Source organism: Mustelus asterias, chromosome 2, assembly GCF_964213995.1.
Source record: "Mustelus asterias chromosome 2, sMusAst1.hap1.1, whole genome shotgun sequence".
Lineage (NCBI taxonomy): Eukaryota > Metazoa > Chordata > Chondrichthyes > Carcharhiniformes > Triakidae > Mustelus > Mustelus asterias.
In genome coordinates this window covers 2,738,243-2,755,075 of record NC_135802.1, presented here as the reverse complement: position 1 = coordinate 2,755,075, position 16,833 = coordinate 2,738,243, and the positions used below count along the sequence as shown (strand labels likewise).

At 47.6% G+C, this 16,833-nt stretch overlaps 1 protein-coding gene across 1 annotated transcript in view; it reads right to left on the bottom strand.

Moving 5' to 3' along the window:
* The window catches only part of scrib (scribble planar cell polarity protein), a 322,951-nt gene that overhangs the window by 33,270 nt on the left and 272,848 nt on the right, over positions 1 to 16,833 (bottom strand). The window contains exons 22-23 of the mRNA XM_078230184.1: positions 12,086 to 12,265; positions 10,497 to 10,658 (exon numbers count right to left, since the gene is read on the bottom strand). Coding sequence (XP_078086310.1) covers positions 10,497 to 10,658; positions 12,086 to 12,265 — 342 coding nt within the window. The remainder of the gene's footprint in view (positions 1 to 10,496; positions 10,659 to 12,085; positions 12,266 to 16,833) is intronic.

Below are 16,833 nucleotides of genomic sequence, written 5' to 3'. Positions count from 1 at the left end.
CTAAAATAGATGGCGGGAGAAATAGCAAATGCAGGAGTGGTAATTTACCAAAATTCGCTGGACTCTGGAGAGTCCGCAGATTGGAAAACAGCAAACGTGACGCCACTGTTTAAAAAAGAGGGAGACAAAAGGCGGGTAGCTATTGGGCGGTTAGTGTGGCTTCTGTAGTAGGGAAAATGCTTGAATCTATCATCAAGGAAGAAATAGCGAGACATCTGGATATAAATTGTTCCATTGGTAAGACGCAGCATGGGTTCATGAAGGGAAGGTCATGTTCAACGAATTTACTGGAATTCTTTGAGAACATTACATGTGCAGTGGACAATGGGGAACCTGTGGATGTGGTGTATCTGGATTTCCAGAAGGCATTTGATAATTTGCTGCACCAAGGACTGCTGCATAAGATAAAGGGCCACAGTGTTACGGGTAATGTATTAGCAGGGAAAGAGGATTGGTTAACTAACAGAAAGCAAAGAGAGGGGGTAAATGGGTGTTTTTCTGGTTGGCGATCAGTGACTAGTGGTGTGCCTCAGGGATCAGTGTTGGGACCACAATTGTTTACGATTCACATAGATGATTTGGAGTTGGGGACCAAGTGTAGTGTGTCAAAGTTCGCAGATGACGCTAAGATGAGTGCAGTATGAAGTCTCACAACACCAGGTTAAAGTCCAACAGGTTCATTTGGAATTGCGAGCTTTCGGAGCACTGCTCCTTCCTCACCTGATGATCACAGAGGGTGGTGAGTGTCTGGAACGAGCTATCAGAGGTAGTAGTAGAGGCGGGTACAATTTTGTCTTTTAAAAAGCGTTTAGACAGTTACATGGGTAAGATGGGTATAGAGAGATATGGGCCACACACGAGCAATTGGGACTAGCTCATTGGTAAAAACTTGGCTGTGTGGGCAAGTTGGGCCGAAGGGCCTGTTTTCATGCTGTGAACCTCTATGACTCTCCAAACCTGCCTGACAAGACAACAAACAAAGAACAATACAGCACAGGAACAGGCCCTTCGGCCCTCCAAGCCCGCGCCGCTCCCTGGTCCAAACTGGACCATTCTTTTGTATCCCTCCATTCCCACTCTGTTCATGTGGCTATCTAGATAAGTCTTAAACGTTCCCAGTATGTCCGCCTCCACCACCTTGCCCGGCAGCGCATTCCAGGCCCCCACCACCCTCTGTGTAAAATACGTCCTTCTGATATCCGTGTTAAACCTCCCCCCCTTCACCTTGAACCTATGACCCCTCGTGAACGTCACCACCGATCTGGGAAAAAGCTTCCCACCGTTCACCCTATCTATGCCTTTCATAATTTTATACACCTCTATTAAGTCTCCCCTCATCCTCCGTCTTTCCAGCGAGAACAATCCCAGTTTACCCAATCTCTCCTCATAACTAAGCCCTTCCATACCAGGCAACATCCTGGTAAACCTCCTCTGCACTCTCTCTAAAGCCTCCACGTCCTTCTGGTAGTGTGGCGACCAGAACTGGACGCAGTATTCCAAATGCGGCCGAACCAACGTTCTATACAACTGCAACATCAGACCCCAACTTTTATACTCTATGCTCCGTCCTATAAACGCAAGCATGCCATATGCCTTCTTCACTACCTTCTCCACCTGTGACGTCACCTTCAAGGATCTGTGGACTTGCACACTCAGGTCCCTCTGCCTATCTACACCCTTTATGGTTCTGCCATTTATCGTATAGCTCCCCCTGACGTTAGTTCTGCCAAAATGCATCACTTCGCATTCATCTGGATTGAATTCCATCTGCTATTTCTTTGCCCAAATTTCCAGCCTATCTATATCCATCTGTAGCCTCTGACAATGTTCCTCACTATCTGCAAGTCCAGCCATTTTCGTGTCGTCCGCAAACTTACTGATCACCCCAGTTACACCTTCTTCCAGATCGTTTATATAAATCACAAACAGCAGAGGTCCCAATACAGAGCCCTGCGGAACACCACTAGTCACAGGCATCCAGCCGGAAAAAGACCCTTCCACTACCACCCTCTGTCTTCTGTGACCAAGCCAGTTCTCCACCCATCTAGCCACCTCCCCCTTTATCCCATGAGATCCAACCTTTTGCACCAACCTACCATGAGGGACTTTGTCAAACGCTTTACTAAAGTCCATATAGACGACATCCACGGCCCTTCCCTCGTCAACCATTCTAGTCCCTTCTTCAAAAACTCCACCAGGTTAGTGAGGCATGACCTCCCTCTCACAAAACCATGCTGACTATCGTTAATGAGTTTATTCCTTTCTAAATGCGCATACATCCTATCTCTAAGAATCCTCTCCAACAACCTACCCATTCTCGGTATTGGACGAGCAAACCTTCTCTGAAGCTAAATTAAGCTAAATTAAGCTGATGCTAACTTTTTATTCTATATTTATCTAATTAACAATTTTAATTGCCCAAATTGCCCAGAAATTAGAGGAAAGGATTGCAAAGATGATTCTGGATAGGAGTGAAAGTAACAGGGTAGTTGTTATGGGGGACTTTAACTTTACAAATATTGACTGGAAAAGCAATAGTTCGAGTACTTTAGATGAGTCAGTTTCTGCCCAATGTGTGCAGGAGGGTTTCCTGACACAGTATGTAGATAGACCAACAAGAGGCGAGGCCACATTGGATTTGGTACTGGGTAATGAACCAGACCAGGTGTTAGATTTGGAGGTAGGGGAGCACTTTGGTGATAGTGACCACAATTCGGTTACGTCTACTTTAGTGATGGAAAGGAATAGGTATATACTGAAGGGCAAGAGTTATAGCTGGGGGAAAGGAAATTATGATGCGATTAGGTGAGATTTAGGATGCATAGGTTGGGGAAGGAAACTGCAGGGGATGGGCACAATTGAAATGTGGAGCTTGTTCAAGGAACAGCTACTGCGTGTCCTTGATAAGTATGTACCTGTCAGGCAGGGAGGAAGTGGTCGAGCGAGGGAACCGTGGTTTACTAAAGAAGTTGAATCTCTTGTGAAGAGGAAGAAACATAGAAACTTAGAAAAACTACAGCACAATACAGGCCCTTCAGCCCACAAAGTTGTGCTGAACAGTTGCGTACAGTTCTGGTCGCCGTATTATAGGAAGGATGTGGAACTGTTGGAAAGGGTGCAGAGGAGATTTACCAGGATGTTGCCTGGTATGGTGGGAAAATCGTATGAGGAAAGGCTGAGGGGCTTGAGGTTGTTTTCGTTAGAGAGAAGAAGGTTAAGAGGTGACTTAATAGAGGCATACAAGATGATCAGAGGATTAGATAGGGTGGATAGTGAGAGCCTTTTTCCTCGGATGGTGATGGCTAACACGAGGGGACATAGCTTTAAATTGAGGGGTGATAGATATAGGACAGATGTTAGAGGTAGGTTCTTTACTCAGAGAGTAGTACGGGCGTGGAATGCCCTGCCTGCAGCAGTAGTAGACTCGTCAACATTAAGAGCATTCAAATGATTATTGGATAAACATATGGATGATATTGGAATAGTGTAGGTTAGATGGGCTTTAGATTGGTTTCACTGGTCGGCGCAACATCGAGGGTCGAAGGGCCTGTACTGTGCATGTTCTATGAACATGTCCCTACCGTAGCGATTACTAGGCTTACCTATAACCCTCTATCTTACTAAGTTCCATGTACTTTTCTAAAAGTCTCTTAAAAGACCCTATCGAATCCGCCTCCACCACTGTTGCTGGCAGCCCATTCCACGCACCCACCACCCTCTGAGTGAAAAACTTACCCCTGACATCTCCTCTGTACCTACTCCCCAGCACCTTAAACCTGTGTCCTCTTGTGGCAACCATTTCAGCCCTGGGAAAAAGCCTCTGACTATCCACTCGATCAATACCTCTCAACATCTTATACACCTCTATCAGGTCACCCCTCATTCTTCGTCTCTCCAAGGAGAAAAGTCCGAGCTCACTCAACCTATCCTCATAAGGCATGCTCCCCAACCCAGGCAACATCCTTGTGAATCTCCTCTGCACCCTTTCTATGGCTTCCACATCCTTCCTGTAATGAGGCGACCAGAACTTAGCACAGTGCTCCAAGTGTGGTCTGACCAGGGTCTTATATAGCTGCAACATTATCTCACGATTCCTAAACTCAATTCCTCGATTGATGAAGGCCAGTATACCATACGCCTTCTTAACCACAGACTTATGTAAGGAAGGAGATTTATGTAAAGATGAGACGTAAAGGCTCAGTTAGGGCGCTTCAGAGTTACAAGTTAGCCAGGAAGGACCTAAAGAGAGAGTTGAGAGCCAGGAGGGGGACATGAGAAGTCTTTGGCAGGTAGGATCAAGGAAAACCCGAAAGCTTTCTATTGGTATGTCAGGAATAAAAGAATGACGAGGGTAAGATTAGGGCCAGTCAAGGACAGTAGTGGGAAGTTGTGCGTGGAGCCTGAAGAGATAGGAGAGGTGCTAAATGAATATTTTTCATCAGTATTCACGCAGGAAAAAGACAATGTTGTCGAGGAGAATACGGAGATACAGGCTATTGGACTAGACGGGATTGAGGTTCATAAGGAGGAGGTGTTAGCAATTATGGAAAGTGTGAAAATAGATAAGTCCCCTGGACCGGATGGGATTTATCCTAGGATTCTCTGGGAGGCTAGGGAGGAGATTGCAGAGCCTTTGGCTTTGATCTTTATGTCGTCATTGTCTACAGGAATAGTGCCAGAAGACTGGGGGATCGCAGATGTTGTCCCCTTGTTCAAGAAGGGGAGTAGAGACAACCCTGGCAATTATAGACCGGTGAGCCTTACTTCTGTTGTGGGCAAAGTTTTGGAAAGGATTATAAGAGATAGGATTTATAATCACCTAGAAAGGAATAATTTGATTAGGGATAGTCAGCACGGTTTTGTGAAGGGTAGGTCGTGCCTCACAAACATTATTGAGTTCTTTGAGAAAGTGACCAAAGAGGTAGATAAGGGTAAAGCAGTTGATGTGGTGTATATGGATTTCAGTAAAGCGTTTGATAAGGTTCCCCACGGTAAGCTATTGCAGAAGATACAGAGGCATGGGATTGAGGGTGATTTAGTGTTTTGGATCAGGAATTGGCTAGATGCAAGAAGACAGAGGGTGGTGGTTGATGGGAAATGTTCATCCTGGAGTTCAGTTACTAGTGGTGCACCGCAAGGATCTGCGCAAGGATTAAGTGGGAATGGAGGAATACAAAAGAATGGTCTAGTTTGGACCAGGGAGCGGCACGGGCTTGGAGGGCCGAAGGGCCTGTTCCTGTGCTGTATTGTTCTTTGATCTGTTTTGAGGCCACTGCTGTTTGTCATTTTTATAAATAGAAACATAGAAAACTACAGCACAAAACAGGCCCTTCGACCCCACAAGTTGTGCCGAACATATCCCTACATTTTAGGCCTACCCATAACCCTCCATCCTATTAAGGCCCATGTACTCATCCAGGAGTCTCTTAAAAGACCCTATTGAGTTTGCCTCCAGCACCACTGACGGCAGCCGATTCCACTCGCCCACCACCCTCTGTGTGAAAAACTTCCCCCTAACATCTCCCCTGTACCGACACCCCAGCACCTTAAACCTGTGTCCTCTCTTTGCAGCCATTTCCACCCTGGGAAAAAGCCTCAGAATCCACCCGATCTATGCCTCTCAACATCTTATATACCTCTATTAGGTCTCCTCTCATCCTACGTCTCTCCAAGGAGAAAAGAGTGAGCTCCCTGACCTGGATGAGGGTGTAGAAGGATGGGTTAGTAAATTTGCGGATGACACTAAAGTCGGTGGAGTTGTGGACAGTGCGGAAGGTTGTTGCAGGTTACAGAGGGACATAGATAAGCTGCAGTGCTGGACTGAGAGGTGGCAAATGGAGTTCAATGCGGAAAAGTGTGAGGTGATTCACCTTGGAAGGAGTAACAGGATTACAGAGTACTGGGCTAATGGTAAGATACTTGGTAGTGTGGATGAACAGAGAGATCTGGGTGTCCATGTACATAGATCCCTGAAAGTTTGCACCCAGGTTGGTCGGGTTGTTAAGAAGGCGTACGGAGTGTTAGCTTTTATTGGTAGAGGGATTGAGTTTCGGAGCCATGAGGTCATGTTGCAGCTGTACAAAACTCTGGTGCGGCCGCACTTGGAGTATTGCGTACAGTTCTGGTCGCTGCATTATAGGGTGTGAAGTGTCGGAAAGGGTGCAGAGGAGATTTACCAGGATGTTGCCTGGTATGGTGGGAAGGTCTTATGAGGAAAGGCTGAGGGTCTTGAGGTTGTTTTCGTTAGAGAGAAGGTTAAGAGGTGACTTAATAGAGGCATACAAGATGATCAGAGGATTAGATAGGCTGGACAGAGAGAGCCTTTTTCCTCGGATGGTGATGGCTAGCACGAGGGGACATAGCTTTAAATTGAGGGGTGAGAGATATAGGACAGATGTTAGAGGTAGGTTCTTTACTCAGAGAGTAGTAAGGGCGAGGAATGCCCTGCCTGCAGCAGTAGTAGACTCGTCAACATTAAGGGCATTTAAATGGTTATTGGATAAACATATGGATGATATTGGAATAGTGTAGGTTAGATGGGCTTTAGATTGGTTTCACTGGTCAGCGCAACATAAGAACATAAGAACATAAGAAATAGGAGCAGGAGTAGGCCATCTAGCCCCTCGAGCCTGCCCCGCCATTCAATAAGATCATGGCTGATCTGACGTGGATCAGTACCACTTACCCGCCTGATCCCCATAACCCTTAATTCCCTTACCGCTCAGGAATCCATCCATCCGCGCTTTAAACATATTCAGCGAGGTAGCCTCCACCACCTCAGTGGGCAGAGAATTCCAGAGATTCACCACCCTCTGGGAGAAGAAGTTCCTCCTCAACTCTGTCTTAAACCGACCCCCCTTTATTTTGAGGCTGTGTCCTCTAGTTTTAACTTCCTTACTAAGTGGAAAGAATCTCTCCGCCTCCACCCTATCCAGCCCCCGCATTATCTTATAAGTCTCCATAAGATCCCCCCTCATCCTTCTAAACTCCAACGAGTACAAACCCAATCTCCTCAGCCTCTCCTCATAATCCAAACCCCTCATCTCCGGTATCAACCTGGTGAACCTTCTCTGCACTCCCTCCAATGCCAATATATCCTTCCTCATATAAGGGGACCAATACTGCACACAGTATTCCAGCTGCGGCCTCACCAATGCCCTGTACAGGTGCATCAAGACATCCCTGCTTTTATATTCTATCCCCCTCGCAATATAGGCCAACATCCCATTTGCCTTCTTGATCACCTGTTGTACCTGCAGACTGGGCTTTTGCGTCTCATGCACAAGGACCCCCAGGTCCCTTTGCACGGTAGCATGTTTTAATTTGTTTCCATTGAGATAGTAATCCCATTTTTTATTATTTCCTCCAAAGTGTATAACCTCGCATTTATCAACGTTATACTCCATTTGCCATATCCTCGCCCACTCACTCAGCCTGTCAAAATCTCTCTGCAGATCTTCTCCGTCCTCCACACGATTCACTTTTCCACTTATCTTTGTGTCGTCTGCAAACTTCGTTACCCTACACTCCGTCCCCTCCTCCAGATCATCTATATAAATGGTAAACAGTTGCGGCCCGAGTACCGATCCCTGCGGCACGCCACTAGTTACCTTCCTCCAACCGGAAAAACACCCATTTATTCCGACTCTTTGCTTCCTGTCGGATAGCCAGTCCCCAATCCACTTTAACACACTACCCCCAACTCCGTGTGCCCTAATCTTCTTCAGCAGCCTTTTATGGGGCACCTTATCAAACGCCTTTTGGAAATCCAAAAACACCGCATCCACCGGTTCTCCTCCATCAACCGCCCTCGTCACATCTTCATAAAAATCCAACATGTTCGTCAAGCATGACTTTCCCCTCATGAATCCATGCTGCGTCTGATTGATCGAACCATTTCTATCCAGATGCCCTGCTATCTCCTCTTTAATAATGGATTCCAGCATTTTCCCTACTACAGACGTTAAGCTGACCGGCCTATAGTTACCCGCCTTTTGTCTCCTTCCTTTTTTAAACAGCGGCGTAACATTAGCCGTTTTCCAATCAACCGGCACTACCCCAGAATGCAACGAGTTTTGATAAATAATCACTAACGCATCCACTATTACCTCTGACATTTCTTTCAATACCCTGGGATGCATTCCATCCGGACCCGGGGACTTGTCCACCTTCAGTCCCATTAGTCTACCCAGCACTGCCTCTCTGGTAACATTAATTGTATTAAGTATTTCTCCTGCTGCCAACCCTCTATCGTTAATATTTGGCAAACTATTTGTGTCCTCCACCGTGAAGACCGACACAAAAAACTTATTTAAAGACTCAGCCATATCCTCATTTCCCACTATTAACTCCCCCCTCTCGTCCTCCAAGGGTCCAACATTCACTCTAGCCACTCTATTCCTTTTTATATATTTATAAAAACTTTTACTATCATTTTTTATATTAATTGCTAGCCTAGCTTCATAGTCTATCCTTCCTTTCTTTATTGCTTTCTTAGTCTCTCTTTGTTGTTTCTTAAATTTTTCCCAATCACTTGTTTCTCCACTATTTTTGGCCACTCTGTACGCAGCTGTTTTTATTTTAATACTCTCCTTTATTTCCTTCGTTATCCACGGCTGGTTCTCCCTTTTCTTACAATCCTTGTTTTTTGCTGGAATATACTTTTGCTGAGAACTGAAAAGGATCTCCTTAAAAATCCTCCACTGTTCCTCAGCTATCCTACCTGCCAGCCTGCTCTCCCAGTCTACCTTAGCCAATTCATCCCTTATCCTATCATATTTCCCTCTGTTCAAACAGAGGACACTGGTTTGAGACCAAACTTTCTCCTCTTCCATCTGAATCAGAAATTCGACCATATTGTGGTCACTAGACCCAAGAGGGTCCTTCACAATAAGATCCTTAATTCTACCTACCTCGTTACACAATACCAGATCCAAAATAGCTCGTTCCCTCGTCGGTTCCGTAACATGCTGTTCAAGGAAACTATCCCGACAGCATTCTAAGAACTCTTCCTCCATTCCACCCTTACCGACTTGAGTCTGCCAGTCAATGTGCATGTTGAAGTCCCCCATGATTATTGCCGTTCCGTTTTTACACGCATCCCTTATCTGCTTGTTTACAGCCCTCCCTACCTCAACATTATTATTTGGGGGCCTATATACCACACCTACTAGTGTCTTTCTCCCTCTACTATTCCTCATCTCTACCCATAATGATTCCACGTTTTGTTCCTCAGAGCCTATGTCATCCCTCAGTACTACCCTGATATTATCTCTTATTAATAGCGCGACCCCACCACCTTTTCCTTCCTGTCTATTCTTCCTAAATGCCTGATACCCCTGGATATTCATCTCCCAGTCCTGGTCACCTTTCAGCCACGTTTCTGTAATGGCCACTAGATCGTACCCACTTGTGCTGATTTGCACCATCAACTCATTCACCTTGTTCCGAATGCTTCGTGCATTCAGGCAAAGTGTCCTTATTCCAGCTTTTATCTGAACCCGCTTTGATGAGTCGCGAACACCGTCTCCCTCTACTCCCTTATCTAAATTACCGCCTTCATTCACTTGCACCCTCTCCTCTACCATTAATTTTGTAATTCCCCTTACCCCTGCATCCTCTCCCCCATCAATTAGTTCCTTGATCCTAGTCAACTCTTCTAGCTCCCCTCCCCCCAACCTATCTAGTTTAAATTCTCCCCAGTAGCCTTAGCCAACCTACCGGCCAGGATATTGGTCCCCGTGTGATTCAAGTTCCACCCGTTTTTTGTATACAGATCACCCCTGCCCCTAAAGAGGTCCCAATGGTCCAGGAACCTGAATCCCTGCCCCCTGCACCAGTCCCTCAGCCACACATTCATCCTCCACCTCACTCCATTCCTGCCCTCACCTTCCCATGGCACATCGAGGGCCGAAGGGCCTGTACTGCGCTGTAATGTTCTATGTTCTAAATTCCGTGCTGGAATTTCCACTCGAGGCTCTAAGTAATCCACCAGGCTCTGTGAATGGCGAGTGCACGAACATTCGCACGCTGTGACCATTGTCCTGGTGTTTGATGGAAGGAGGGAGAAGCAATGGGCTCAGGGTCCTGACAATCGTCTCTCTCTCTCACTGCAGGATGTTCCAGGACCTCATCACTCCGTATCTCTGTAAAACCCTCCAGCCCCAAAACCTTTCTGCATTCCTCCATTTTTGGCCTCTTGTACATACTCTCCAAAACTGAGAGCTGTGCGTTCAGCTCCCGGGCCCTCGGATTGGCCATCATTTCCTCACACTTCTCTGTCCCCTTTTTTAGATGCTTCTGAAAAGTTTCCCCTTTGACTGGGGGTTTGGTCACTTGTTTAATTCTTTGGTACAGTTTTGAATTTTGTCGAGTGTTTGAGACATTAACGAGGTGCTGTGTGCTCAATCTAACAGCGAACTGTTGGAGAGACGGGAAGTCGGAGTAAGGTTAGGGTTCAGCATGCAGGATGCAGCATGCACATGTTGGATCCACACCTGAAGTCAGTGTATGGGGGCTGGAGCCTGGCCAGCGGAAGGTGTTTAACACTGCTCCTCTGGCCGGGGCCAGCCCCTTCAGCTGCCCGCTGGCGTGACTGGTACAGGCGGCGAGCACGGTCCTGCTCGTACTGTTTGAGATCATCTTCCAGCGCTTGGTTTCTGATCAGTAAGAGGAGGACGGGCAGAAAGGAGAGGGGGAAAAAGCACAAGACAAAGGAGAAATCAGAAATAAGAGAAGCACATGGAAGGAAAGAGAAAAGGACGAACATTAGGCACAGAAGGGGGAAACGGACTTGGCAGCCAGAGAGATCATCGTTTTAAACTGGACTCTCCAAAACAAATGGATCCACCATTCGCTGGCCAGGCAACAAGACCAGAACGATTGAGTAATTCGATAATCCATCAACCACATTTCATTCACGTTAAACTCTGCCTGGATATCTCAAACGCATGGACTCTCGCTGGAGTACGGGTTCCACACACACTGACTCTCACTGGGGTACGGGTTCCACACACACTGACTCTCACTGGGGTACGGGTTCCACACACACTGACTCTCACTGGGGTACGGGTTCCACACACACTGACTCTCACTGCGGTACGGGTTCCACACACACTGACTCTCACTGGGGTACGGGTCCCACACCCACTGACTCTCACTGGGGTACGGGTCCCACACACACTGACTCTCACTGGGGTCCGGGTCCCACACTGACTCTCACTGGGGTACGGGTCCCACACACACTGACTCTCACTGGGGTACGGGTTCCACACACACTGACTCTCACTGGGATACGGGTCCCACACACACTGACTCTCACTGGGGTACGGGTTCCACTCACGCTGACGCTCACTGGGGTACAGGTTCCAAACACACTGACTCTCACTGGGGTACGGGTTCCACACGCACTGACTCTCACTGGGGTATGGGTTCCACTCACGCTGACTCTCACTGGGGTACGGGTCCCACACACGCTGACTCTCACTGGGGTACGGGTTCCACACACACTGACTCTCACTGGGATACGGGTCCCACACACACACTGGCTCTCACTGGGGTCCGGGTTCCACACACATTGACTCTCACTGGGGTCCGGGTTCCACACACACTGACTCTCACTGGGATACGGGTCCCACACACACACTGGCTCTCACTGGGGTCCGGGTTCCACACACATTGACTCTCACTGGGGTACGGGTTCCACACACACTGACTCTCACTGGGGTACGGGTTCCACACACACTGACTCTCACTGGGGTACGGGTCCCACACACGCTGACTCTCACTGGGGTACGAGTACGGACTGCACAGGTACTGAGTCTGGAGTATGATACACAAAGATACTGTTGATACAGGTGAATGGATGCTGAACAGTGGAGAGCCTGAATCCCCCTGCTCGCACTGTCCAGCCCCCGCTCCGCACTCTGTACAAACAAGTTGGTGTGCAGAATGAGACAGTGGTGGGAGAGGGGCTGTGACTGGCTGTATCCCAGTGGGCTGTGACTGGCTGTATCCCAGTGGGCTGCGATATGATCTTACTGACTCCACTTGCTTGTTTGAATGTACCGACTGAATTGGGCCTTACCTGGCTGCCCTCCACATGGCGCGTTTCTCTGCCTCCATTGCCCGCCGCTCTGCAGGAGACAGCTCTTTGTCCCGTCCCACGGGTAGGTCCGGACTCTGCACTCGCAACCTCTCCTGATACCGTCGCTCTGCCTTTGCAGTCCGAATGGGAGCCGCACGGTCCGGGTACGCTGGAGACAAGCTGTGGGAGTAAAACGCAATCACATTCCCACCATTCCTCGGAGCAGAGGACACGCAGTATAATCTCAACGCACAGGCGTGCAGCACGACAGAGACACGCAACACGATCGCAACGCACAGACGTGCAGCATGACAGAGACACGCAGCATAATCGCAACGCACAGGCGTGCAGCATGACAGAGACACGCAACACGATCGCAACGCACAGACGTGCAGCATGACAGAGACACGCAGCATAATCGCAATGTACAGGCGTGCAGCATGACAGAGACACGCAGTATAATCGCAACGCACAGGCGTGCAGCATGACAGAGACACGCAACATAATTGCTCATTGTTCCACAGGAGCAGGCTGAGGGTAAGGGAGCTGTTTGTGCATTTTATTTATTTATTTTTCAGTTAAATTAGTGAAAAAAATCGGAGGTTTTTTTTCAAAACAGGAAATAGGCCCAGCAGCAGCCTGGGAAGGTTTTGGAGGGTTTAAAAGTAGGCCGCACCTTTGAGTGGGCAGCGTCGTTAGCGGGCAGTGGAGTGAGCAGGGGACAGAGTGAGAGCTGAAGGGCTTTGGCTCAAAACGGGCTTCGGCGAGAACAGGCAGAGGCGAGAGTAGGTTTTTTCTTTCCCAGAAAGTTTATTCTTGTTTTTCCCCAGACTAAAAAAAATGCCAGGCAGGATGTTGGAATGCTCCTCTTGCAGGATGTGGGAGATCAGGGAGACCTCCGGTATCCCTGACGACAGCACCTGCAAAAGATGCATTCAGCTGCAGCTGCTAGCTAAGCGTGTTAGGGAACTGGAGAAGGAGCTTGATGACCTCCATCTAATTCGGGAGAATGAGAAGTTTATAGACAGTAGCTTCAGGGAGATAGTTACACCTAAGCAGCAGAGCACAGGAAATTGGGTTACTGTAAGGAGAGGAAATGGCAGTGTGAAAGGACAGGCAGAGCAGGGTTCCCCTGTGGCCATACCCCTCCACAACAGGTATACTGAATTGGATACTGTTGTGGGAGATGCTTTACCTGGGACAAGCTGCAACAGCCGGAACTCTGATACCAAGTCTGGTTCCACAGCGCAAAAGGGTGGGATGAAGAAGAGGAGAGCAGTAGTGATAGGGGACTCAATGGTCAGAGGTACAGACCGGAGGTTCTGTGGTCGGGACAGAGACTCCCGCATGGTTTGTTGCCTCCCAGGTGCCAAGGTCAGCGATGTCTCTGATCGCGTGCACAGCGTTCTAAAGTGGGAAGGTGATCAGCCAGATGTCGTGGTACACGTCGGTACCAATGACGTGGGAAGGAAGAGTGAGGAGGTCCTAAAGAGTGAGTACAAAGAGCTTGGAAGGAAGTTAAAAAGCAGGACCCCGAGGGTAGTAATCTCAGGATTGCTACCTGAGCCACATGCCAGTGAGGGCAGGAGTAGGATGCTTGGGCGGATAAACACATGGCTGAGGAACTGGTGCAGGGGGCAGGGTTTCCAATTCTTGGATCATTGGGACCTCTTTTGGGGCAGGTGGGACCTGTACAAGAGAGACGGGTTACACCTAAACTACAAAGGGACCAATATACTTGCAGGGAGATTTGCTAGTGTTATTGGGGAGCGTTTAAACTAGATTTGCAGGGGGGTGGGAACCAGAGTGCCAGAGCAGATAGTGGAGCAGGGGTAAAAGACAGGTTAGTTCAAGCAAAATCACAAATGGAAGGGTAGAGTGTGGTGGAAATAATTTTTTGAGGTGTGTCTATTTCAATGCCAGGAGTATTGTGGGGAAGGCAGATGAGCTGAAGGCATGGATAGACACATGGAAATATGACATTATAGCCATTAGTGAAACTTGGCTACAGGAGGGGCAGGACTGGCAGCTCAATGTTCCAGGGTTCCAATGTTTCAGGCGGGATAGAGGCAGAGGGATAAAAGGTGGGGGGGGTGGCATTGTTGGTCAGGGAAAATGTTACAGCAGTACTCAGGCAGGATAGATTAGGGAGCTTGTCTACAGAGGCCCTATGGGTGGAGCTGAGAAACAGGAAAGGTGTGACCACATTAATGGGCTTGTATTATAGACCACACAATAGTCAGCGAGAATTGGAGGAGCAAATCAGCGGAGAGATAGCTGACAACTGCAAGAAACACAAAGTTGTGATAGTAGGGGATTTTAATTTTCCACAAATAGATTGGGACTTGCATACTGTTAAAGGTTTAGACGGGGTAGAGGTTGTAAAATGTGTTCAGGAGAATTTTCTACATCAGTATATAGAGGTGCCAACTAGAGAGGATGCGATATTGGATCTCCTATTGGGAAATGAGTTAGGGCAGGTGATGGATGTGAGTGTGAGGGAACACTTTGGATCCAGTGATCATAATGCCATTAGTTTCAACCTGATCGTGGATAAGGATAGATCTGGTCCCCGGGTTGAAGTTCTGAACTGGAAAAAGGCCAAATTTGATGAAATGAGAAGGGATCTGGGAAGTGTGGATTGGCACAGGCTGTTCTCCGGTAAGGATGTAAATGGAAAGTGGGAGGCCTTCAAAGGAGAAATTTTGAGAGCGCAGAGTTTGTATGTTCCTGTCAGGATTAAAGGCAAAGTAAATAGGAATAAGGAACCTTGGTTCTGGAGGGAGATTGTAACACTGATTAAGAGGAAGAGAGAGTTGTATGAAATGTACAGGCAGCAAGGAACAGATCAGATGCTCGAGGAGTATAAAAAGTGCAAGAAGCTACTTAAGAGGGAAATCAGGAAGGCTAAAAGAAGACATGAGGTTGCTTTGGCAGACAGAGTGAAGGAAAATCCAAAGAGCTTCTTCAGGTATGTTAGGAGCAAAAGGATAGTGAGGGATAAAATTGGTCCTCTTGAAGACCAGAGTGGTAGGCTGTGTATGGAACCAAAAGAGATGGGGAAGATACTAAATGGTTTTTTTGCATCCGTATTTACTGAGGAAACGGGCATGGAGTCTACAGAAATAGGGCAAACTGGTAGGGAGGTCATGGAACCTTTACAGATTAAAGGGGAGGAGGTGCTCGCTGTCTTGAGGCAAATCAGAGTGGATAAATCCCCAGGACCGGACAGGGTATTCCCACGGACCTTGAGGGAAGCTAGTGTTGAACTTGCAGGGGCCCTGGCAGACATATTTAAAATTTCAGTATTCACAGGGGAGGTGCCGGATGATTGGAGGGTGGCTCATGTTGTTCCGTTGTTTAAAATAGGTTCCAAAAGAAATCCAGGAAATTATCGGCCAGTAGGTTTGACGTCGGTGGTGGGCAAGTTATTGGAAGGTGTGATACGGGATAGGATCTACAAATATTTGGATAGACAGGGACTTATTAGGGAGAGTCAACATGGCTTTGTGCGTGGTAGGTCATGTTTGACCAATTTATTAGAGTTTTTCGAGGAGGTTACCAGGAAAGTGGATGAAGGGAAGGCGGTGGATGTTGTCTATCTGGATTTCAGCAAGGCCTTTGACAAGGTCCCTCATGGGAGGTTAGTTAGGAAGGTTCAGTCGCTAGGTATACATGGGGAAGTAGTAAATTGGATAAGACACTGGCTCAATGGAAGAAGCCAGAGAGTGGTTGTGGAGGATTGCTTCTCTGAGTGGAGGCCTGTGACTCGTGGTGTGCCGCAGGGATCGGTGTTGGGTCCATTGTTGTTTGTCATCTATATCAATGATCTGGATGATAATGTGGTCAATTGGATCAGCAAGTTTGCTGATGGTACAAAGATTGGAGGCGTAGTGGACAGTGAGGAAAGTTTTCAAAGCTTGCAGAGGGATTTGGACCAACTCGAAAAATGGGCTGAAAAATGGCAAATGGAATTTAACGCAGACAAGTGTGAGATATTGCACTTTGGAAGGACAAATCAAAGTAGAACGTACAGGGTAAATGGTCGGACTCTGAAGAGTGCAGTTGAACAGAGGGATCTGGGAATACAGGTACAGAATTCCCTAAAAGTGACGTCACAGGTGGATAGGGTCGTAAAGAGTGCCTTTGGTACATTGGCCTTTATAAATCGGAGTATCGAGTATAAAAGTTGGAGTGTTATGGTAAGGTTATATAAGGCATTGGTGAGGCCGAATTTGGAGTATTGTGTACAGTTTTGGTCACCTAGTTACAGGAAGGATGTAAATAAGGTTGAAAGAGTGCAGAGAAGGTTCACAAGGATGTTGCCGGGACTTGAGAAGTTGAGTTACAGAGAGAGATTGAATAGGTTGGGACTTTATTCCCTGGAGCGTAGAAGATTGAGGGGAGATTTGATAGAGGTGTATAAGATTTTGATGGGTATAGATAGAGTGAATGCAAGCAGGCTTTTTCCGCTGAGGCTCGGGGAGAAAAAAACCAGAGGGCATGGGTTAAGGGTGAAAGGAGAAAAGTTTAAAGGGAATATTAGGGGGGGCTTCTTCACGCAGAGAGTGGTGGGAGTGTGGAATGAGCTGCCGGATAAAGTGGTAAATGCGGGGTCACTTTTAACATTTAAGAAAAACTTGGACGGGTTCATGGATGAGAGGGGTGTGGAGGGATATGGTCCAAGTGCAGGTCAGTGGGACGAGGCAAAAAATGGTTCGGCACAGACAAGAAGGGCCAAAAGGCCT